General features: G+C 48.1%; 1 protein-coding gene across 1 annotated transcript; it reads right to left on the minus strand.

Annotated features, from left to right (window-relative positions):
- Nucleotides 1-15,300: 15,300 nt before the first annotated feature.
- LOC137904436 (prohibitin-2-like) lies at nucleotides 15,301-19,786 on the minus strand. The gene is made up of 10 exons (XM_068748615.1): nucleotides 19,749-19,786; nucleotides 19,300-19,402; nucleotides 19,103-19,187; nucleotides 18,718-18,797; nucleotides 18,406-18,590; nucleotides 18,202-18,331; nucleotides 17,953-18,056; nucleotides 17,082-17,159; nucleotides 15,927-16,003; nucleotides 15,301-15,774 (listed from the first exon to the last, which is right to left on the minus strand). The coding sequence occupies exons 1-10, from the start codon at nucleotides 19,767-19,769 to the stop codon at nucleotides 15,759-15,761; spliced, it is 879 nt and encodes a 292-aa protein (XP_068604716.1). The 5' UTR covers nucleotides 19,770-19,786; the 3' UTR covers nucleotides 15,301-15,758.
- Nucleotides 19,787-23,040: the final 3,254 nt, after the last annotated feature.

Raw genomic sequence — 23,040 nt, forward strand, 5'->3', positions numbered from 1 at the left:
CCGCAGGTTGAGACCGGCGCACGGAAATAAAACAAATCCGTTCCGACGGCGAAGTCCCCGAAAGTTGCCCCGAATCACGCACCGCCGGTCTCCATTCAAACGCAGCAACTTCACGCAGGAGCGGGACGCGTAACCCCGCAAGCTCGGGCTGGGATGTATTAATAGATCAGACCCGCACGGAACGTTTATCTTAAATACAAGATGGATTTATCTCAATCCGATTACCCCACAGATACGGAATAAATGCGGCAGCAGCCGCCGGAGCGTCCGGATCCGGGCTCGGGAACGCTCCGCCGAAAAACGGACAAGTCTCCGGGGCTCGGACCCGAACCGAGCCGCGCGTATAAACAAAGAACCCGCGCAGACCGGACAATGAGACCGCGGTAACCGAGAACCTCCAGCCCGGCGCTCATTCGGCTCTCCGCGGTCCGAAAGAGCGCGAAGCGGCGCCCGGAAGGTTTTTTCCTCAGAATCGCGGTTGGACCTTGGAACAAGCTTTTAATCTCCGGTAAACGACGCGCTGCTCGCCCCCCCGCGGGAGGAGAGAGAGAGGAGGCTCACCTTGGTTGAGGGCTCCGGGCAGGCATCGATTTTTGTGTCCGACATTGTTTCTGTTCACTAAAATAAAAAGGACGGTTTGGAAATGAAAGGTTGAATAAAGTAAATCCGTCTCGTCGGCGTCGCGGATGGATCGGACTGTCGTGTGCCAGTGGCCGCTGCTGCTCACGGCCGGCCCGCTAATATGCGCCGTGGGAGGAGCTCGGGGAAAAGTCGGCCGCCGCCGATTGGCTGAAGAGCTCCACAGAGGTGTTCTCTCGCGCGTCGGGGTGGAACAATGGATAGAGTTTCTAAACGCGGAGACCACGCCCCCCCCCCCTCCTGTCCGACGCTGCGACTGTCCTTCCTCAAGATGAAATACAACGATCAGAAGCGATTAAACGCAAGAAAAGACACTTAATGTTTACCCCGGGGGGGCGTCCGGTACACTACGGAACCGAGAAAAGCCGGTTTACACCGAGTTCAGGACCGAATGTACCGGAACAAGCATCGCTTCGGTTGACGTGTGTCATAATTTGATTGATTGATGTTCATCTGGTCGAGTCAAGCCGCGGCTACGGTCCTCTTTTCCCGCCCACCGAGGCGACAGGGGAATCGGTCCTCGGACGGTGAAAAACAGGCTAAATACCGGCTACGCGGACATTTTCCGGTGGATTAATGCCTTTACGGTCGTTTCTGCCACCGAGCAAGTTGCCTGGTGAACACGATCAATCACGTTAAAGTTCTGAAGAATGAAAAACACCGCCGCCATGTATTTTCACGGCCCTTAATCGTCGCCCCTCCCCTTGCCGACGTCCATTTTGGAAAATCTGGATGTGCGTACTTGACACTGTCGTTTTTTTGTTTTTTTTACATAAATTTATGCGCCAAGGTCGACGCACTATTAAAAACAATTAAACGTAAAAATTTTTTTTAAATAAATTGTTCCTGGGGTGCAGTGTGTACAGGCGGGCAGTTCAGTGCTGGCGCTTCATTTCCTCCATCGCCATTGTTAGAACCGAGCTAGCGTCGTGGCGGAGGGGAAGAAAGCAGTGCGACACAACAGACATGCGATGAGAACAAAGTGAGCTAAAAAAAAAATACTTCTGTGCTCATGAGCCGACACGCATTCTTATGAAACACAAGGGCAAACACGTATTTTTCCTTACCGAGTTTTGAACACATGGCTTTTACAAGCTGAACATGAGAAGGACAAAGCGGCACACATGAAGCCGCCATTGCGCACTCGCGGTGGGGGGGGATGGGGAGCAGCAGAGTGTGGTCCGGTCGGCAACAGTCGGCCCACATTCACATTCTACACTGATGACGCACTCGGCCGTGGAGGGCCACTCCGATTGGTCGGATGAGTGGAATAAACACATCGTTGACAAACGGTGAACGCTGATTGGCCAGTCGGGACGTCAGTCAATTCAAACTGGGCTCCGTCGGCGCGCTGCATAATATGGCGGCGGATCGCGGATGTGGACCGCGTTCGTCTGCGTGCAGCGTCAGTGTAGAGTTTCACTTCGTTACATTTCCCTTTAGCCGCCATGATCTCTGAGAAACACATTCGTGTATCTGCCTGTTGAAGCCGAGCCCTTCTCGTTTCATGGAGCCGTTTTATAAAATATTCAACCAGGTTATCGAGCAGAGCTGCGACAAGTAGTCCTTCAACGCAAGCAAACCCCCCTACCGCGTTTTGACTGCGCAGCGTGTTCTCACTGGGACGTTAAGAAGCCTAATTTAAGAATTCAGGGCCAAAAGTGGCAAAAAAAATTTTTTGTCGGAATTTACCTTTTTTGTAAAAAAAAAAATTCTTATGTGAATTGAATTCAAAATTAGGACCGGTTTCACTCCGGTGCCCGCTGCACACGATTCAGCGTCGGTATCAGAGTTTGTTGTTCTTTTCGCACAACTGTCGAGTTGAAAAATTAACAAGAACAATAATGTTGTTCCTGAATCAACAAATCTCAAAATGGTGTCATCGCAGTTTATTAAAGTTACTTTTCTCAGGGCTCTGGCGATTTTGTGGTTCACACATTTGTCGCCTCCCTCGCAGATAAGAGAGTCTAAACGTTTGCATGACAGTGAACCGAATGGCAAAGGGAGCGTTCACATTAGCATTCACACTGCTAAATGAATGTGGAGCCAGACCAGCTCTGAATGTGGCCCAAGTGATCAGGTTTCAAATCCGTTCTCTTCGCATTCTTAGACGCCGTTCGAGCAAATCCACAAATTCTTTGCAGTTTTATGTAGCGAAACATTATTTTACAATTCTTTTCCCGTCTTTTGTTCCCACTGTCCCAACTTTTCTGAAATAAATAGAATAGAATAGAAATAGTATAGGAAGCCTTCTATTTCTATTCTAATAAAGTTCAAAATAAGAGAAAAACAATTAAATGTCCATCTTAGTGGTCTGTGCTGTTTCCAGTTAAATATGGTGCTTTGATGTTCTGCAATAGTATTCGGTCTCTTTTTACATTTTCGTGTGACAACCTTTTTTTTAATTGTTAATAATCATATTTTTCAAAGCTGTACTCGAAAACAGAGTGAAATTTCTTTTTTTAACATCTCTGACGCAAAATATGTTTGAAATGCATTTCAATCTACGCTATTTCTATAAACAAGAGTTTTCTGTGTTTCCGGTGATTCCGCGTGTGTCCATGCCGACAGAAGGGATGGGAGGAGACATGAGGAGGAGGAGGAGGAGGAGGAGGAGGAGGAGGAGGGGGGGGGGGGGGCTGACCTACTGTTTACAGATGAAGAGGTTAAATGGAGCAACACTCGCCTCCAAGGCAATACTGGATTAGCTTCGAGGCCCCAGAGCCACGGGAGAGCAGGGGTCCTAAAGTAGAAATTGATCAGGTATACTGTAATTTGATTAACAGCATATTTACATCATTGAAGTAGAATATGATTTAAATACGACTTAATCTGGTGTCTGTGTCGACACAGGTTTAATACAGAATTTATATAAGGATTAATAAAGTATCTATCTATCTATCTAATCATTCACATCTCCTCAGTTGGGGGGAGGAGGAGTAACTAATAATCAGTTGTGTGTATAATTACATACACATGTAAATAGTCACAAACATATTTGTGTATTGATGTATATTTTATGTTCCCTACTTTGATGCTGCTGGAACCTTCATTTCCCCGAGGGAGCTGCCTTCCCAAGGGATTAATAAAGTTATTCCTGACCCTGGTCTGTGCATAAAGTGAATTTCTTTGTCCAGTAACTTCAGAGTTCCAAACTTCCTCCGGCATCGACATCAGCACAGAGGGAACACGCCGGGCGCTTCGTGGAACGGGTCTCCACGGCTGAGCGGCTGCGTGCAGCCTTACATCGCCGGGCGGAACGCCGTCCGGCAGACTTTGTTTGGGTTTGGACTTTGTTCCAGTGAAGAATTCAGAATGAGATATGGAAGTTCCTGTGGGTGCCCGATGTCCCGATCATTTTGTCCACACGATGTGTGTACCGGTAGCTCCCCGGATCCGGTGCCGATCCGGCGTTGCAGCTCACCCTGCAGGGATAAATGCGATCTGCATGATTAGGTGCGGCTGCAAACAGAAAGAGAGAAGCGTCAGAACCGGCTTGTTTCTGGTTTCTCCACGGGCGATCCCATTGGTCGAGACCAGACTGAAAGGAAACGAGTCAGGAGATGAAGACTTCCCGGTGCGTCGGTCCTCCAGCGGCGGACATGTTTGAACCTGCTGCACTGAAACTTCAGGGATCAGGGAGTCTGCAGAAACCGCAGTCTGCTCAGTGGCATTCGCTGATCAATACGTGATCAACTTGTAATCCTGTCTGTCCACACATGATACCTGTCTATGCACGGACCGATGGACGGACGGATGGATAAATGAAGGAGAGGAGGAGAGCGCTGCATCCATCATGTTGAGATTCTCTCCATGGTCACAAATGTGCTGCTCCAACAACCGCCATTGTCTTTATCACCTGTGATTGGCGGCCCGTGATTGGCTGCCCGTGATTGGCTGCCTGTGATCTCCAGGTGAGCCGGTCGCAGTCGCTCCAGACAGGAAATGTGAAGCGTACGTTAACAGGAAGTAAAACGGGACGGCAAAAAGCAGTTTTTCCAAGCAGAACATTGGCAGACAACGTAAAAAATTGGTAAAAAATAAAATAAAAAAAGACAATTTAATAAATAACTCATTTCAATTAAAGGAGGGAACTCTTAGATCGCAGCTGAATTTGATAAAGGCTGTTTCTCCTCATCCTTTTGTCCTCTTTATTATCAACAGCCTTCTTCTGTCTCTCTTCATCTTCCTCCACAGGTCACATGACTCTGACATCCTGCTTACTCGCCCACAAGCGCTCTCTCTCTCTCTCTCTCTCTGCCCGTTTCCTGTGATCAGACTTCCTGGCGTTGAACGAATCCTCTCTCACTCCATCGATCAGTCCGGCAAGGACATGATGCCATCGCTCAGAGGAGGGAGAGATCAGTGATCGTCACCTCGGCCTGTCTTTGCACTTTCCCTTATCAAACGCCCTTCTGTCACCGTTTTGATATATTTCATTAAGACTATAAGCATATAAAGCTCAACTCAGAGAGGGTTTTTACATTAAAAATGATGTCCGGTTCTATTAGAAACAGATATTTACTACAGCCTGACTGACAGTGAATATCTGCCGCTTCCTGTTTTACCTTTGATCAAGTGCTTTATGTAACAGAACCCCGAATGATGCTATGGTTAAAACACCTGAATCCAGATTGTTCCCGGTTGGCGTGGTGCTGAATTGGATCACGCCTGGGTACTTCACGGGTGCATGGAGAGGAATAAACAGGTCATAACGACAGACGCAAAGACGCAGCTCTCATTACATGGCGCGGCTGTGGTAGAGCGGGTCGTCCAGCAATCGATAGGTCAGTGGTTCGAAGTCTCGGCTTTGACGGTCCACGGGTCGAAGTGTCCTTGGGCAAGACACTGAACCCCAAATTGAACATTGCAGGAAAAAAATGTCGTTTTATAAATCGTTTCTAGTTACAAGTGTATACAAGAGCCGGACCAGCAGACATTTGGTACTAGACTATTACCAGGAGACATATAAACTAGACTAGGACCTGGAGACATAGATACTAGACCAGGAGATACAGATATGAGACTAGGACCAGGTGGCATAGATAGACCAGGACCTGTAAACTGACTCTCTGCAACGCATAAATAACGTCTGATTATTAGCCTCTGCTGAAAAAACGGTAAAAATTCAAAGGTGCAGGTGACAAACGATACTGGAGGATCGATGGACACATAAACACTCGGAGCAGCCGTGGCTGTCTTGTTACGATGACTCTACAAGTCACGTCCATCTGCAAGTCTGAGACAAACACACCCTCAGTCAGTGCTTTCTGCAGCTTTATAAGCCCTTAGCCCGAGGCTCCACATTTAAAGCTGGAATTCTGTTTGGAAGAACAAGCCGAGACAAAAACCTTCCTCGACTCCTTCCCCTGTCCTCCTTTTCCTCCAATCGTCCTCCTCCAGCCCCCAAAACACTTGTTCTATTGGTTAACTTCACTACCAATAGCGCAGTTAGTACTAAAACCACAAATTCTAAGGTGTGTTAGCCACATTAGCCGCTCAATCACTGCTAAACATCAGAATCATCAGCCCTCGATGCTACAAAGCAACACGGCTAGCATCGACGTGGAGAAAGTCGTGAGCCAACTCGCCTCAGCTGGCGGTCAGCTAGCATGTAGGTTCTGCAGGGGCAAGAGTTTACTTTGTGTTTACTGATATTACAACAGGTTAACTCATGAAATGGTGTGAATGTGACTGAAACAGTCTGAAAACGTTTACCGCAGTTCAAGGACAGATATCAAAACGTAGCGTCTAATTACTGAATACCAGAAACCCGAGACGAACCAGTAACGGGAACTGAGCGTTCCCTGCACAAGGAGATAAAGTGGCCCAGTTATCACAATTCCGACAGTAGCATTTAGCAATTCATTCGCCTGTAAAATGAATTGTGAAGTCTAATAAATTCATAAATGATGATGTATATCGAAGCTAGATATCGTTTGATAGCTAACTAGCCGAAATGCTAACTTTTTTTTTTGCTAGCACCCTGCTAACATGCTGCTTGTTCATTATTAAGGCTGATGACCCTGGTTCCGAGACGTCACGGTGATTTTGTTTTGACACGTTTAGACATCAAAGGTGTTGAAAATACATTTAAATGCGTGACACTTCTGAAAAGAAGAGGCTTCTGTGTGAAGGGGACAAAGAGAGCGATGGAAACGACTGCGCAGAGGTGAAAGAACAAGGATCAACACAAAGACGATTGATAAGAGAAGAAAAAGAGACCCTCTCACCTTTACCTCCCGTTCTGGAGCGTTCAATCGTATCCTATGATCTTCATCAGCAGGTGCAGGTGTTCATTCTTCACCTCAGAAAGGACTTAAATCCATCTGGTCCAGTATGGCTAAAACAATACACAAAAAGACAAGACATCACAACAAGTATTTTAAAGTATTTTTTAAAGGTGCACCGCAAGGACATGTGCTTTGACCCATATTTTTTTTAATCAATTCACCTTCAGTTTTTTTCTCAATTTTCTTCAACAAAGTTGCTTCAATTGTTCAGACTGTTGCTCTGTGGATGACACTGTTAAACATTCATATTCAATCAATCAAATATTTATTAAAGGAATATCTCAGGTGATCAAACTCACTCCTCTGCCTCCTATTGGTCGGTGTGACTCATGGCGTATTGTGTGAGAGTAATGGCTCCTTCCATAGTCTGTCTTTATATGGTGTAGCAGTAGGAGGAGGAGGATTAATCCTCATTTACATTTTATTAAATTCTTCACTGCTTCAGAGTGAAGACCCCCCCCCCCCCCCCCCCACACACACACACACACACACATGCATACACAGTTTGATATGAACCATTTCCACTCCAATATAAGCATTACCTGTCTTTGTGCCGCCACATTAGCGTGAAAAGAGAGTGAGTGTGAGGACTTCCAGGCGGCCATGGACTCACACATAACAATAGGAGGTGTTGGGTCCAAACTCTCGCTGGGGGGGGGGGGGCAGCCCATTTAATTGACTCCCCCCTAGTGATTTAGTTGTCCAATCAGATTGAAGTGCTATCCAATCTATGGTATGACTCCATTCACCTGGAACAGACAACAGCTCAAAAGCACCACCTGGTACCGGAGACCCCTAGAGGCAGCTGCTGGAAGCTGCAACCACCATGGAGCCCACCTCAACAGGCCACCGCTGTACTTTCAGCTCGTCCCATGAGGGGTCGCTACAGCATCGTCCTCCCCAACACCAGCCAGTGTCCTCCCTCACTACGTCCATGTCTCTTCTCCTGGGTCGTCCTCTAGCCCTGTCCCCTGGCAGTTCCATCCTCAGCATCCTTCTACCGATATAGTATGACATATAGGGCTATAATTTATTTTTTTGAATCTATGTGTCAGTACAAATATGTTTACTACTAGTAGTAGTACTAGTAACAGTACTAGTTTAAACGACACTCGTTTTAATAATTAAATTGTGGAGGTCACCAGGTCAAACTGAGGCTCTGACCTCGTTATGATATCGCTGAACTGAGCATGCTCAGTCCCATCACACACACACACACACACACAGTCAGACAGATGTCCCTGGCTGTAGTCCATTAGCCGTGTTTAATTATTGATCTCTATATACAGTCCTGCAGCAGGCAGATGGATGCGCGCACACACACACACACACACACACACACACACACTCACACACACACACACACGATGATGTCATCAGTCAGTGTGTAATGTCTCTGATAACTTCATTAAAAGGATGATTCATGGATCACTGTAACTCTATCAATATTTTATCTATAATTATTGATCTGTCGTCGTCACCGAGGTTCAGGTATGTAGTTTTAGGATGGTGGATCTTCTTCCTCACCGTTTCCCAGTCCTCCGTCCCGTCGGGGACTCCTTGTGACTGAGGAGGAGGAGGAGGAGGAAGAGGAAGGCTGCTGCACATCCCGATGTGTGTGATAGATCTATTCATGTGCATTGATCACAGTCTACAGATCAATCAGAAAACTGATCATACTGTTTGACAGGCCATCAACAGAAATAAATCTTCTGCAGCAGCAGAAACCATGTGTCTCCGCTGTCTGTGAGATTTACCCACAATGCACAGCAGCTTAACTTCATTAATGATTTAAATCTCTGACAAACCGACAGGATTTAATGTTTATTAATGATCGGTGTTCTTACACACACACACACACACACACACACACTTAAGTTATAACCCAGTCCATGTTCACTGAAGTATTCACCCCGTCTCGGTCTGGGAGGAGAAGCTCAAGTCTGTGGCTCCATCTAGTGGCCGCGGTCGGAAGTACAGTACAGGACAAAAGTATTTAAACGTGTTGTGTAGTTTAATTTACTGTATCTGTGGTGATTGATTTATTACATTATCTCTCTTCCCGTCAAATGGCAGATGTTGATCTAACCGAGTAGTCATAACTAGTAAAATGGTAGTAGTTAATAGTACTGCAAATAAGTCATAACTGTAGTAGTGGTAGTAGTTATTGTAGTTAGTAGTTAGTTGCAGTACTAGTAGTTGTGGTAGTGGTACTCGCAGCCCCAGTGCTTCTTGCAGCAGCATCACTTTCTGTATCTGCTGCCCCCTCGTGTTCACTTTCAGCATCAAACTGCAGATGATACGCTTAAAAAAAAAAAAGTATTTGTTTATTTGTTTCTTTTAGTTCACCACCAGCCACTATTTAATTCTCGGACGTTTTAATGATCTATTTATGGATACATTAATGTTTGCATTTCATTTCTTTGTGTGTAACTATTTGACCTGTGAATCATTCTCGTGATAATGAGCCTCAACGCAGAGGACAGACGTCTTTTATGCGCTGGAGACAAAGGACAGTCTCCGGGTGTCCTTCAGGCACGTTAACAAGGAGCCGAGGGTGGAGATGAAACGTCTCTATTGATCGGGGTGTCGCTCAGAAACGCACAGTCGATCGCAACATGAAGAAAATGCTGAGGAGTTTGACCCACAGTTTGGTCTTCAGGTCGAGACGGGAAGGAGTGAACCCGAATGATTCCTTATAAGCGAACAAACGAGGTCACAGAAAGGTCACAGCAATAGTTAGAAAGGTAGCATCAACAATAAATAAACAACTTGTGTCTTCTAATAACACAAAAACTAAAATGGCTTCTCCCTAAGAATGTATTTAAGTCATCACATCTGTGTGTTGGTCGGAATTTACGTGGCGATAGTTCATTATTGTTTTTACGGTGGGGTCGATCAACCTGTAGTGGCCGTCTAAACAATTTTAAATGCTTCATAATGTTTAACTTAATCAAAATAGCACATATTATATACATATTACTGCATCTAAATTGAGATAATTTGCTCTTTTTCTTTAAGAATGATTACAAACTTCCGATCCGACTTTCATCCGGATCGGATCCAGAATGGAGTCAGTAAAATAAAAATTAAATTTTAACATTAAAATCCCATTTACAGATTTAAATGTAAGAAGATCCAGATCTCCATGTGGACGGTGTGAATCCAGTTTGGAGGGGAATGAGCTGCTCGGTGGAGGTCTGCGCTCTGAGCGCGTTTCTCGTTCCTTCTGGATTCATTCTGCTCTCGTCTGTAATGACGTCTGAATCCTGCAGGTGGCGCACGTGCACCCACCCCCCCCTCGTGTTACTGGTTATTAATGCGTGGGCGGGTCGAAGTGCAGTGTTTCTATTTAGTGTCATCTAACAGAGGAGGTTTGGTATTCCTGCTGTCTGTCCCCTCCCAGCCGGCCCACACCGACCGACATCAAACGCTCCTTTGATAGGGATGGCCTTTATTTCTGCGTGTGTGTGTGTGTGTGAGGCGGTTCCATTCCACAGAGCAAAGACCTTTTTCCCTCTCATTATCTGCTCTGGTGTAAAATCTGAGGTGGATTCAGGTTATAGATCCAGATTATACTGATCTCTGTCACGCAGACACCCGAGATACAAAACAAGATGTCGTCCGGTAAACTTTTATATCCAACTACTTATTTTGATATAAGAAAAATATCAAAGAACGTTTGAAACATCCCCAAAAAGTCTTTTGTAAGCTCTACAGAGCGTCCGACTTTCATGGGGACTGAAGCAGAAGCAGCTCCGGCTTCTGTTTTCAGAATAGAAACGGGATTAAATGTGACGCAGACGGACGGGAAGGCCCTTCCGACCTTTGCCCTCGTGGACGTTCAGCCGCACGTTGGGGTCGTTTCGAGCGTTTTGCCGTTTCGAGCGCCGCTGCTTCGGGTCCGTCGGCGTTCGGTCTGCGGAACGCGAACGCAGCGAGACGCCGAGGACAAAGACAAGGACGGCTTTTGTTCTTCCATGACAGGAACAGGCCTCTGCAGCTCCTGAAATGGCGGCCAAAGCCGAGCAGAAGGAGGAGGAGGACGGAAAGCCCGGAGCGGAGCCGGATCCCAGGATGGATCTGGATTCAGCGTCGTTCATCACCCTGAGGGGCAGAAATATCCAGTTCCACTCACGCCTGTCGGTTTATCGCCGTCTGAACGCCGTTTGGTCGAAGTGCCGCCGGAGAAAACAGAGCGGTGATGAAACGAACCGATAACGAAGCAGCGTGGCGTGGGATGAGGGTCACGCCTGCATGGAGCTGTTTAACGTCCCCGGTATCCCGGCGGTAAGGTGCGACCGGACGCCACGCCGCAGACCTGACCTTTGTGAGCTAGCTGCTAGCTGCTAGCTGGCGGCGTAACAGAGATTACACCTGTTTGAGGTCATTTTTTGGGACGCCCAGATTGGAGAACGTTGAACTCCCAACCCGACTCCATCCTTCCACTTCCTCTTCCTCTTCCTCTTTTCTGGCTCCGTGTCATGGCGGCAGCAGATTAATGAGGACACTAGACCCCCCCCCCCCCAGGGATCATTCCCAGGTCCTCCAGGAGGATCCGAGGCCTTCCATGTCTTGGTGAGGTTGGTAGTCCCTCCGGGGCGTCCCAGCTCTACCCCAGGGTTTCCTCCCTGTTGCCTAGCCAACCTCCAGTGGGAGGCGTCCTAAACATTCGTTTCAACGCCGCCAAAGTGAAACGAGAGAAAAAAAAGTGACGCAAACTGAAAGAAATGTAGAAGATCCGGTGGGGAACAGAGGCTGGGGGGGGCTGGGGGGGGGGCTGGACCTGCCGATCCATCCGTCAGATGTTCCCCCTCGCCCTCCTTTATAGCAGCCAGTAAGTCTGCGCTTCTAAAAATAAAGCAGTCGCCCTCTGAGGCTCAAAGGAAACAGTCGCTCCCTCCGGTGGTTTCCACCCAGACCATACATGGACTCCTCACAGCAGGAGGAGGAGGAGGAGGAGGAGGTGAAGAACAGGGCTCCTCCTGAGAAATGCACAAACAACTAATTAAATTTACCAGTTTGTGATTTAAGAACGCGTCTTCTTCAGCTAACAGGGCGATAGCGTTAGCGGCTAGGGAGTCCTGCGAAGCTAACTGCTGGAGCGGAGGCGTCTGAACACGAGTGTCAACGTGGCTGTTAACGGGGTTTAATAAAGCCGGGGGGGTGAGACACCTCCAGGGAGGAAGACAGGAAGACAGACGGATGCATGGCGGCTGTCGGATGATTCGGGAGGGGGGGGGGGGGGGGGGGGGGCATTAGCATCTTCCTCTTCAGGACGGTTTGAGGCCTGTTCATGTGAAGCGTGAGGAAGTCTGAGGCACGCCCCTTCACAAACCTCGTTCTGATTGGTGGACGCAATCAGTGTTTATAATGAGAACCTTTAGCGGCATTAGCAAGTTCGATAATTAGCTGGTAGTTAAAATAGACGGTGAAACAGAGCTAGCTCAGCATCGGTTCCCTTCTTTGAGGTTAAACCGCACCGTCCACATCTTCTTCTCCTCCTCCACAATAATGCAGCACCTTCCTGCCATATAGTGAGCCCTCTTTCAGGCCACTCTTTAAAAAGGAACTGCAGAGAGTCAGTATTTGGCGGCAGTTTGAGCCGGTAGCGGGCACGTGGCGTTTCAGAAACCTTCTTTACACACCAAACAGGTTCCTGCTTCTTTAAAAACACACCTGAAACCACAACCCCCCCCCCCCCCCCCCCCCCCGACATGAACACCTGTGTCAGGAGCAAAGAAAAGTCCCGACTCCAGCCGGCAGAGAAGAAAGAGGCTTCGGGTTTCTCTGATGTTTCTTCTGCTTTGAAAAGCAGAAGTCATCGAAACGCCATCGCTCAACTTCCTTCGTGTTTTCACGCCCCAAAAAAAAAAACCCAGAACTTGACACAACTCGTTGGAACCTGGATCAGAGTTCCATTTAGAATGGAAGGTAGCCATTTCTGGTACCTGAGGGCGGGGCCCCCGCAAATTTAAAACGCTTTTGCCCATTGCTCTCAAGCTATTTTAGGCTCCGCCTCTTCACCAGCACATTGTTCTGTTGCGTCTCAGCCCACCGACACGTCCGTCACACTTCACAGCCTCGCCGGCAGCCGCTCGCACAATAAAAGGTGCGACAGGTCGGCCCCGATCAGGTATTATTAGACAGCCAATCAGAGCCGCGGCGGCGACGATGCTGCAGGAACAGCAGCGAGCACACGGTTTAAAAAGGCCGTCAGGGTGCTGCGACCTTTGACCCCCCAGCGCTCTCACGATGGCTGCAGCCAGAAACAAACAGAGGACTGGACGATCTACTGTTCATCTTTAGAGGCATCAAGTTTCAACAGAAGAAAATCCCCCTCGGCGCCGAGCTGGACAGGAAGTCCATCCTCACTTCCTGATTGTTGTGTTCCCACACACACACACACACACACACACACACACACACACAATTTACTGTAATGCAAATAAATTCAATAATAAATTGTTATCTTATGATTATCGTTTGCTTCTGCCGCACGGAGCGCCCTCTGCTGGCCGCAGCGCTGCGGGGCGCCACGGTCCCGCCTCCTCCTCCTCCTCCTCCTCCTCTCCACCCGCCTGGTACCGCACAGCACCGGGAGCTGGTCGTCATGGCGACCAGTCCCAGACTGCCGGTCGGTCACCACAGTGTGAGGTCAGTGTTTCCATGGCGACGGAGCAGATGAACGGTAATCCGTCCTTGTTTTTTTTCGCACCGTGGAATCAGGGACAGGTGGGTGGAGGCGGAGAGAGGGCGGAGTCGCGAGCGCGTCAGATAGCTCCACCCCTTCCCCTCCCCTGCCCCCCCCTGCCCCCCCCTGCTAATTGTAATCGCGCACTGCAGACGAAGCAGGAAGCGGCAGCGGATTAAAAGAGAGAGAACGGGGTCAAACATTTAGAGCCTGACGGGACGGTCAAAGGAGGACACGTCCCGCCGGACATGTCCTCCTTTGACCTCCGGACGTGTCCCCGGAAATGGACACATTCATATCTGCACTTTCATTTGTTGGTTTCTGCTGATAAATGTCTAGTGTTACCAAACTTTTAGTAAAATAAAGTGTTTAAAATATATATATGAGGGCGGTGTTGCTGGGTGACGTCATAATTTACCGACATTTGATTGATTAAGAAACACCTGAGACGCCACACTGATCACCTGACATGATCCATGAAGGTCGTTCGGTCGGATTAAGATCCGAAGCGGCAGATTCGTCGCGGTTCTGATCCAAGTGAATCCGGAGCGGTGACGTCATCGCGCCATCATCAGAGGTCGAACAGAACCTTCCTGTATAAATGTGTTTGTGTTCTCACGGACGGCAGCCGCTGCAGATTATTCATCATCCCTTCCTCCTCTTCCTCCTCTTCCTCCTCTCTCTCTTTGGCATTTTTCAAATCGAGCACAGGCTCCTGATTGGCTAGCTCGACACGAGGGGGGCGTGGAACTGAAACCAATCCCGTGCTTCCTCAATTGCCCAGCCCTCTCTTTCATTTTGTTTTCTTGGTGAATTTTCCCCTCCTCCTCCTCCTCCTCCTCCTCCTCCCCCTGGAAAAGAATCCCTCCCCCCATCTTCTTCATTGTTATGAAGGAGCGCAGCCTCAAGATGAAGGCTCTTGCTTTGTGTTGCGAGCACAATGAGCTCCTCCTCCTGCAGATGTTAGGTTGCATTGCAGCTCCTCTCTCGGCCTATAAATAACTCGGCCGCCATTGTTTTTTTTTTGTAGGAACCCTGTGGAGGGGAGGGGTCACGTGACTGAACGAAAGCGCCGAAGGCCTCAAATGTTTAGCATCAGAGGCGCTAGCAAGCATTGCTGCTCAATTTTAGCATTTCAATGAGCTACAGACAAATGTACACACAAATAAACACGCTACATATTACAGACGTGTTGTAAAGCCATGTTTAAATCCGACTCCACAACAACATACTGAAATAATGTTAGCGGTGCGTTAGCTTGCAGCGATCCTTGAATCTTGTTAGCATTGCACTTTACTCAATAAAATGCTGATGCAAGCACGACCAAACACAAAACCGCCGAGCCACAGTTGACATGAACGATTTGGACCGAATTCTGGGAAATGTGCTTATCATGTTTGCACAGTAAATAAAGCGCCATTAGCAAACCTGGCTAAGCTAGCAGCAACCAACCTGGCTAAAATAGCTGCTAATTCTACCTAACATAGTTAGCTAGCTTTCAGGCCAAAACCAGTCACTGGTTTTGAAACTTGTTAGCGATACTAGCTTCCTGGCTATTACCTGTGCAAAAGAACGGAATAAATCCCTCTCGAACGAGTCACATCTGTTAAACATTAAATACTCGCATGTATATCTGGAACACGTTTTACAGAGGAGAATGAGGAAGGAGACATTTCAAGGGCGTTTATTATACTTTTCTGCAAAACCATGTCAAACAGATTCATGAGATCCTTGCGACACTGATCAATTAAAATAACATTAACATAATGAATCAACTGTTATAATAAAGAGCGAGATTAACCTGCGGCCTCACAGCGACAGGAAGTGAAAGGAAACGGTGATTCAGGAGTCGTCCCTCTGGACAGCGGTCGAGTGTATTTGAGTGAAACTCTCGTTTCATTCATGAAATTGAAGCCGACATTATTAAGTTCTGTTTTAATGGACTGTAAACTAAACTTCTGACTTCCGCTGACGGAACAAGGAAGGACAATGACGTAAATATCAGCTGGAAGAATCGCTTCTCCCAAAGCCCGGAGGAAGCTCCGAACCCAACAGCCGGCGCCGCGACCCTCGGATGAGCGATGAAGAAACGGACCAGCGGGAATGACGACAGACGTGTGGGAGGAGTCTTCTTACTTCAGGTCCAGACTGAAACGGAAGAAACATGACCACTGACGAGCCGTCCTTAAACGGGCCATGCTAACACCGTTAGCTTCACGGCTACAACCAACATCTAATCTTAAACGGTTTCATTTGTACCTTAAATGTTCAAATTACACAAATCTAGGGTGACGACTCACCTGAAGTTGTCCTTGTCCTGCAGGTTGAGCACCAGACTGTCGGCACTCAGGTACACTTTGTTTTGGGACTGCGCCACCTGCAGGTCAAACACACACACACACACACACACACGGGTGGAAACCTGCTCGGAACAATGGGAACGTTGTGGAGCGCCGACACGGAGCCGATTCACGGCGGCCGAGGCGTACATACAGGAAACACGGCGCCACCGCGGCTCGGGTTCACGTCCCAGAACCGGTTTACACGCCCAGAACGGTTTGTTTAATCATCGGTGACACGTTACCCCATCAAAGACGGCTAATTACATTCGTTTAGGAGCTTCCACGCCTTCTCTGTTTGCCGATGACGACAGCGAAACGGGACGAACCACCGGGTTCTGACGGACCTTCAGAACCAGCGGTCGTTGCCGTTACTCCGGCAGGAAGGACGAGTCCGCGCCATCGTTTTTATGAATGAAAACTAATTCATGAAAATGTTAAAGCTGAAAGTGAAAATGTAATAAATAAATACGAAGCCGTCTGTCTTTTTAAGTGTTCATTTGGCACCACCTGGTGGAGCAAACGTGAACTGCATTTGCAGCAATTTACCCGCTGTTTTTTTTTTTATTTCAAGGACAAACGCCGTCCTGATCCAGATCCAATCGGGGCCTCGGACTAAAACCGCCTCACTGAAAGGCCAAAACAACGCAAACAACATCGCCGTATAAACGTCCCCCGCTGCCCCCCCCCCCAATAATAAAACCAGCGACTCACACGACGTCCGTCGGGCAAACCGACTTTCACATCACATGAAAGCGCTTCTGGCTCAGCCGTTTAAGGCGTGGCCCGAACGCCGTTCATTGTGCTTCAGCAACCTGAGAGGAGTCGGGGAGACCCCCCTCCCCCCTCCCCCCTCCCTCCCCCTCCCCCCCCCCAGCCAGCCGGTCGGACCTGAAGAAGCCGCCTCGCAGTAAAAGCAATCTATAAACCAACTGTTGATGCGTGACGGGGTGGGCCGGCGCAGAACCAATCAGCACCACTAATCAGACAAATATTAGCTCTAATAATGGGGAGGGGGGGGGGGGGGCAGAGTTCAGGAGGTTCAGGTTTGTGAGGGATCCACATTTTAATCTTCGTTCCAGCGGCGATGGCGTCTCTCAGGAGACCGTTTCTTACCGTCTTGGCGATGTTCTGAGCCGCTCGGATCTTCCTGAGCTTCAGGTAACCCGGGTTCTTGGTCACGGCCTCGCCCAGCTGGGACGCACACACACACGCACGCACACGCACACACACACACACACACACAGTTAGTGTATTCAGAGGCTAATCAGCAGGCTCAGCCGGTTCCTCGCCGCCGCCGTTCATGGCGGGCGTGTCGCTGCACGTTTAGCCGCCGCAAAGTCATTTGTGCATATTTGGAGCTCGTCTGCGCGGATTGGTCAACGTCCACATGCAGCGGGAAGCCAAGCAACCCCCCCCCCCCCACCCCCGCCGAGTTTGTCAGCTAAAACCACACGTTTGATTCTGGATCGGGGTTCGTCTCCGATGATTAGGTGACCTGCCGCCTGTCTGAACTGATGCCGCCGCCTCCTCTTCTTCCTCCTCTTCCTCCCTCAGCTTTTACTGTGTCGGATGAAGACGCAGGTTTAGATGTAAAAATAACCCGTCCTAGCTCGTCCAGCTGAGCCCGTTCTGACGGTGATCTCGCCGCCCGTTCTGACGGTGATCTCGCCGTCTTTGCAGCCTAAACAAACTGATCCCAGAGCAGCCGAGCCCGTTCTGACGGTGATCTCGCCGTCTTTGCAGCCTAAATAAACTGATCCCAGAGCAGCTGAGCCCGTTCTGACGGTGATCTCGCCGTCTTTGCAGCCTAAATAAACTGATCCCAGAGCAGCCGAGCCCGTTCTGACGGTGATCTAGTCATCTTTGCAGCCTAAATAAACTGATCCCAGAGCAGCCGAGCCCGTCCCGACGGTGATCTCACAGTCTTTGCAGCCTAAATAAACTGATCCCAGAGCAGCCGAGCCCGTCCTGACGGTGATCTCACCATCTTCGCAGCCTGAGCCTCTCCTTCAGCCTGGATGATCTTCTGCCTCTGGTCCTGTTTGGCCTTCTCCACGTAAAACTGGGCTCGTTGCGCCTCCTGCTGGGCTGGAGAGGAACAAACACCCAACGACTCAATCACACCCTCCGTGAACTCCGTGTCATTTTCCTTTAAAGCGCATTTAAACCCAGTTTAGCGGCAGGACGGTAAACCTTTAAACGGTTAATCCGACGGTTCCCCGCGCGTCCTCACCGACTTGTTTGGCCTCGACGGCGGCGGTGTACTCCCGGCTGAAGCTCAGCTCCGTGATGGCGACGTCGTCCAGGATGATGTTGAAGTCTTTCGCCCTTTCAAACAGCTCCCTGCGGATCAGCAGGGAAACCTGGGGGGGGGGCGTTTCGTTTCAGGAGGGGCCCCGGCGTAAACGCGATACTACACCCCTGCCACGCCCGGTACCTGCGCCCGCTGCGTGATGAGCTGGGACGCGTTGAACTTGGCCACCACGCTCTTCAGCACCTCGTTGACGATGGAGGGCAGGACGCGCTCGTCGTAGTCCTTCCCCAGCTGCTGGTAGAGGATGGGCAGGTTGCCCGCCAGGGGGCGGGACAGAACCCGCAGGCCGATGTTCACCATCTGCAGGTCTGAGAGCGGCGGCAACGGCGTTATGAGCAACTCAAGGAGGCGCAGCGGCTGCGCCACCTGGTGGACGGACCGGCTCCACCGTCAGCCGACAGATCCCGTAGGTTTCCCGCGTTTGCTCCGTCTCACCTTTGCTTCCGGTGAGAGAGGAGATCTTCCTGGGTCGAGCTCTGATGTCGTAGATGATGGGATACTGGAACCAGGGCACCCTGAAGAAAACACAGAGGCAGCGTCAAGAAACGTCGAGAAGCAACATTTACGGGCGCAGCAGCTTCTGGACCAATGAGAACGACCCGCGAAAAATAAAAATAAAAAACAGACCGCAGGAAAAACTAAACAGGAACACTCGTCTGACCTCCGTTAACGACTCGCTCTTCATTTAAAGCGTCCCATCACTTAAGGCCAGCTTCTCCCACAGGCACATTGGATCCAGCCCAAACCGGTGCCAAGCTGGCGACACGCGTCTCCATTAATAAAGCTCTGCATCAGTTGCCATAGTAACCGAGCTTCCTACCTGAAGTGGAGTCCCTCGGCCAGAACCGTGTCCATCTGCATGCCTCCGATCCTGCTGAAGATGATCGCCCTCTGACCTCCTTCCACTGGAGAACAGAAGCAGCCCCCCCCCCCCCATTAAAGTCCGGGACGCCTGACCGGAGCGGTTCGGGTTCACACCTCCCGTCCTCCCGCCAGGGTTCACCTGTCCCAGCTCACCTGTGTAGGTCGCCTCCCTCACGCCGTAGGCCAGAGCCGCGGCGCCCAACAGCAGCTTCAGCCCCCCTTTGGGCAGCCTGCCCGGTAGCTGCTGGAAGAAACTCTAAAAACAGACGCTCCGGGTCAGATTTCAGCTTCGTTCGTGGTCAGAAGAGAGAATTAAAAGCATTACGAAGCTGAGAGCGAATCGATACGGAATTATTTTCTAGAATCATTCTACATATCGACCTTTCACGACTCCGAATTGAAGCTTTCTGACAGCTAGCTAGCAGAACTTTACCTGTGAGCTAGCTCGCATCGGGTGCAGCTTTAGCTAGCTCGCGCGTGTAACGGACCCGATTTGTCCACGAGCCGGCGAACAAAAGAGCGGGAAACATCAAACCGGTTCAAAGGAGTCACGAACGCGACGGGGATCGATTGGAAGCCGATTGGAAGCCGAGGACACTTACAGCGGGGTTTTTATTCGCCATGCTTGTCCGATCTGGAAGCGAAGCCGAGTGCAGTGCAAGGTCATGCGTGATGACGTATATCCGTGTGCGCGGCGAATTATGGGAAACGTAGGATACATCAGGATTGATCTCCCCCGCCCCGCCCCCACGGGATTCGTCCTGAAACCGCCTTCGTTGACCGTCACGCCGCAAATATTAGGACAATTAAATAATACAAATGGAATTTAATGTACACAATTATGTATCCTTAACAGGAAAATATCTGTTATATAAACATTTTATTCCTGCTTCCATGAATTATGGGTGTGACTTGCCTGTCATAGAACCCGTTGCATCCCGTTGTCCATGACAACGGGATGCTAATATTCTAACTTGTGAGACTGACATATAAATAAAACACACAGTGGAATACCTAAGGGAAGAGACTCATCTCTGTCCTCGAAAACACAATCTAATTTAGCCTTTTTGTTACATTTTGACTGTTTATCAGACAACATTTGATTTTTTACTGACTTGTAAGACTGATAAGTAGTCCACAAACCATTCTTCCTTTTAGTGAGTTTAATTACTACCTGTATTATTATCATTCGTCCCTCTTCCTCATGCTGAATTTTACTTTTACTGGACATCAAAAACCTTAACAGGCTAACAAAAGAACCAGGGTGGCATTTCTGTTCCCAACAAATCCCATCAGACAAGAAAAGCTGAAGAGATTCTCACGAAAGGAGCAAAGAGGAGGAAAAACCACCATTTTGGTGCAGATCCAGGAACGTTTTTCCTCTCAGCAGTGCACATTTTTCCACAATACAAAAATGACACGTTTATTTTACAGAAAACTTCATGAGGTCAAACAAAACTTTATGAAGTTCTACTTACTGCATTTCCAAACATTCATCATATTTTTTTTAAAACATATCTTCACAATAAACAGCCTGCAAAAATAAAAATCAGTCAAGCGATAAGAAGCTTTGATCATTTAAAAAAAAATTAAATGTCAATTCATCCAATAAATGTTCCTTTTCTTTTCTTTAAAAACAAACAAACACTCGAGGAAGCAAATCGAAACAGAAACTGCAAACACAGGAACTTATTGATACATTTATTTCTCCATGTTAGCACATAGAATATATTTATATACATATTGCTAGCTAAAGCATAAAAAAAATGTCAGAAGCATAGAAAATGTTAAGCCACAATTAATAGTTTACATATGGACAGAACAGGAGGTGAGAACAAACTTTACACCGGTTTGATTTCGGTTTGAAGTACACAAATACTTCAAAGTACACCCAGTATTCCATCCAGTACTCATACAGCATGATGGACGAAAACACTATCAGTGGAAAGTCTGGTAACGGGCGACAAGCCGATCGATTAACTCATGCAGTTAAAAACCAAATATACAAACCTGGAATGATAAAGTTTTTAAATTTAAGAAAAAAAAAACCCAAAAACATTTTCACATGAAATCTCCATGGTTTCGATGGACGAATCTAAAAACCACCGACGCGAGAAGGCCGGTTGGATGTGAAGATGATTTTTTTTTAAAACACGTTGAAATATTCAGATACTTAAAGAAAGCCACAAACGTCAGAGCCTGGCGAACAACAGCCGGATAACAGTCGTACATTGTACAAAACAGTCATCCAGAGCGGCGAAAGCAGAGACACGGCTCGTTTACACAGTACATTAGGTGTGTGTGTGTGTGTGGGGGGGGGGGGGTTCGTTATTTACACGTAGTGCAATGATGAGATTTAAAAAAAAAAAGAAATTCTGCAGAGTTGCTGTAAAGTGAAAACGGCACAGATCCAATCTGAAAATGAGCTGAGGCAGAAGCAAGAATCCTCTGCTCCGACCCAGAAGTCGTCTGCAATTCCTCTGGAAGTGCGGAAAATTTAAGGTATTAACCCCCCCCCCCACCCCCCCCCCCCCAACAACCATGAAACGATCTGGAACGAACACGACGTCTCACTCACGGCGGTTTTCTCCTGGATCCAGACGTGGAACTTTAGAAGATACACGGAATCTGCGTTCAGTTCAGTCTGGATCATTATTCGCTCCCGGAGTCAGGAGTTTTCCTGTGATCCTGTAAATGTAAACATTTCGGATCATCGTCACGGATTAACCTTCCGCTGATAGCCGCCCCCCCCCTCCCCAGTTCAACGTTTATAACATCTGAAACAAAGAAAGCAACGGAGACAGACTTCGAGGAAGCGTCCCAAACTTAACGTAAGGCCCGGAAAGAGGAAAAGCTCATCGCACAAAAACAAAACCTGATCAGCTTCTCTAATGCGAAGGTTTGCCGATTGATGTCACCGGAAATAGAACATCTTTGGTTGTTGGACAGAAAAGTAATTTCTTGACCTTTTTTCTTTGACCACAAAGTTACGATTCAGTTAGTGTGAAGTACGAAAACTGGGCCGAGGCGACAGACGCGTCAGAAAACAGCAACAAATCGTTGATTTCTTTCGTCTCGATTCGATGATAAATCTCTGCAGCGCGTGCGTTGCGTCATCTCCCGTTAGAACTGGAATAACTTGATTTGAACGACAATTTTTAAGCACAATTAGTAAGTAATGTGGAGTCGGAACACCGAACAGATCCGACACGACAAACGGGACAATATAAGAGGACTTTTCAAAAGGCCCCGCCCACCATGTGAGAATTTATGCTTATTTACAGAAACTGATAAACCAATCAGCGCATACAAGAAGAGATGCATCTCTACAGAGTAACTGCAGTTCTTCCCTCCGTTCAGTCAATCGTCATGACAAAGAAAACACTCAACAAACTTTAAAAGTCTTACTAAATAAAAAAGCGGCAATTTTATCGCCCCAAAAAATAGAAGAAAAAAAAAAAACAAGATTCCAGGAACCGTATTTAAACCATCGACACGCCACAGCCAAGGAAACAATAAAGTTTGATCGTTCACATTTGCATAAAGTTTTATATTGGTCCATCCTCACTGCTCGGCGACACGCGAGCCGTTGGATTTTTTTTTTTCTTGTGAAAGAAGTCAAACTACGAAACTATCCACATGCACGAAGCCTCGCTGGGAGGAAGAGGAGGAGAAAAGAACCGGGCGCCGACCTTCAACCAGAGAATGAGCGGCGAAGGATAAAGAAAGAAAACGGGAAAAAACCGTTAAAAGCACGTCACGCTGAAAATGACACCGACGGTTGCAGGAGAGCGGGAGGACTCGCCACTTCTTTTCTGGAAGGTAAAAAAAAAAAAAATGTTTTTGGCAAATATTACAAGAATTTGGATCGTTAAGAAATAAAGTGTCCAAAAA

The sequence above is a fragment of the Brachionichthys hirsutus genome, chromosome 15, assembly GCF_040956055.1.
Source record: "Brachionichthys hirsutus isolate HB-005 chromosome 15, CSIRO-AGI_Bhir_v1, whole genome shotgun sequence".
Taxonomy (NCBI): Eukaryota; Metazoa; Chordata; class Actinopteri; order Lophiiformes; family Brachionichthyidae; genus Brachionichthys; species Brachionichthys hirsutus.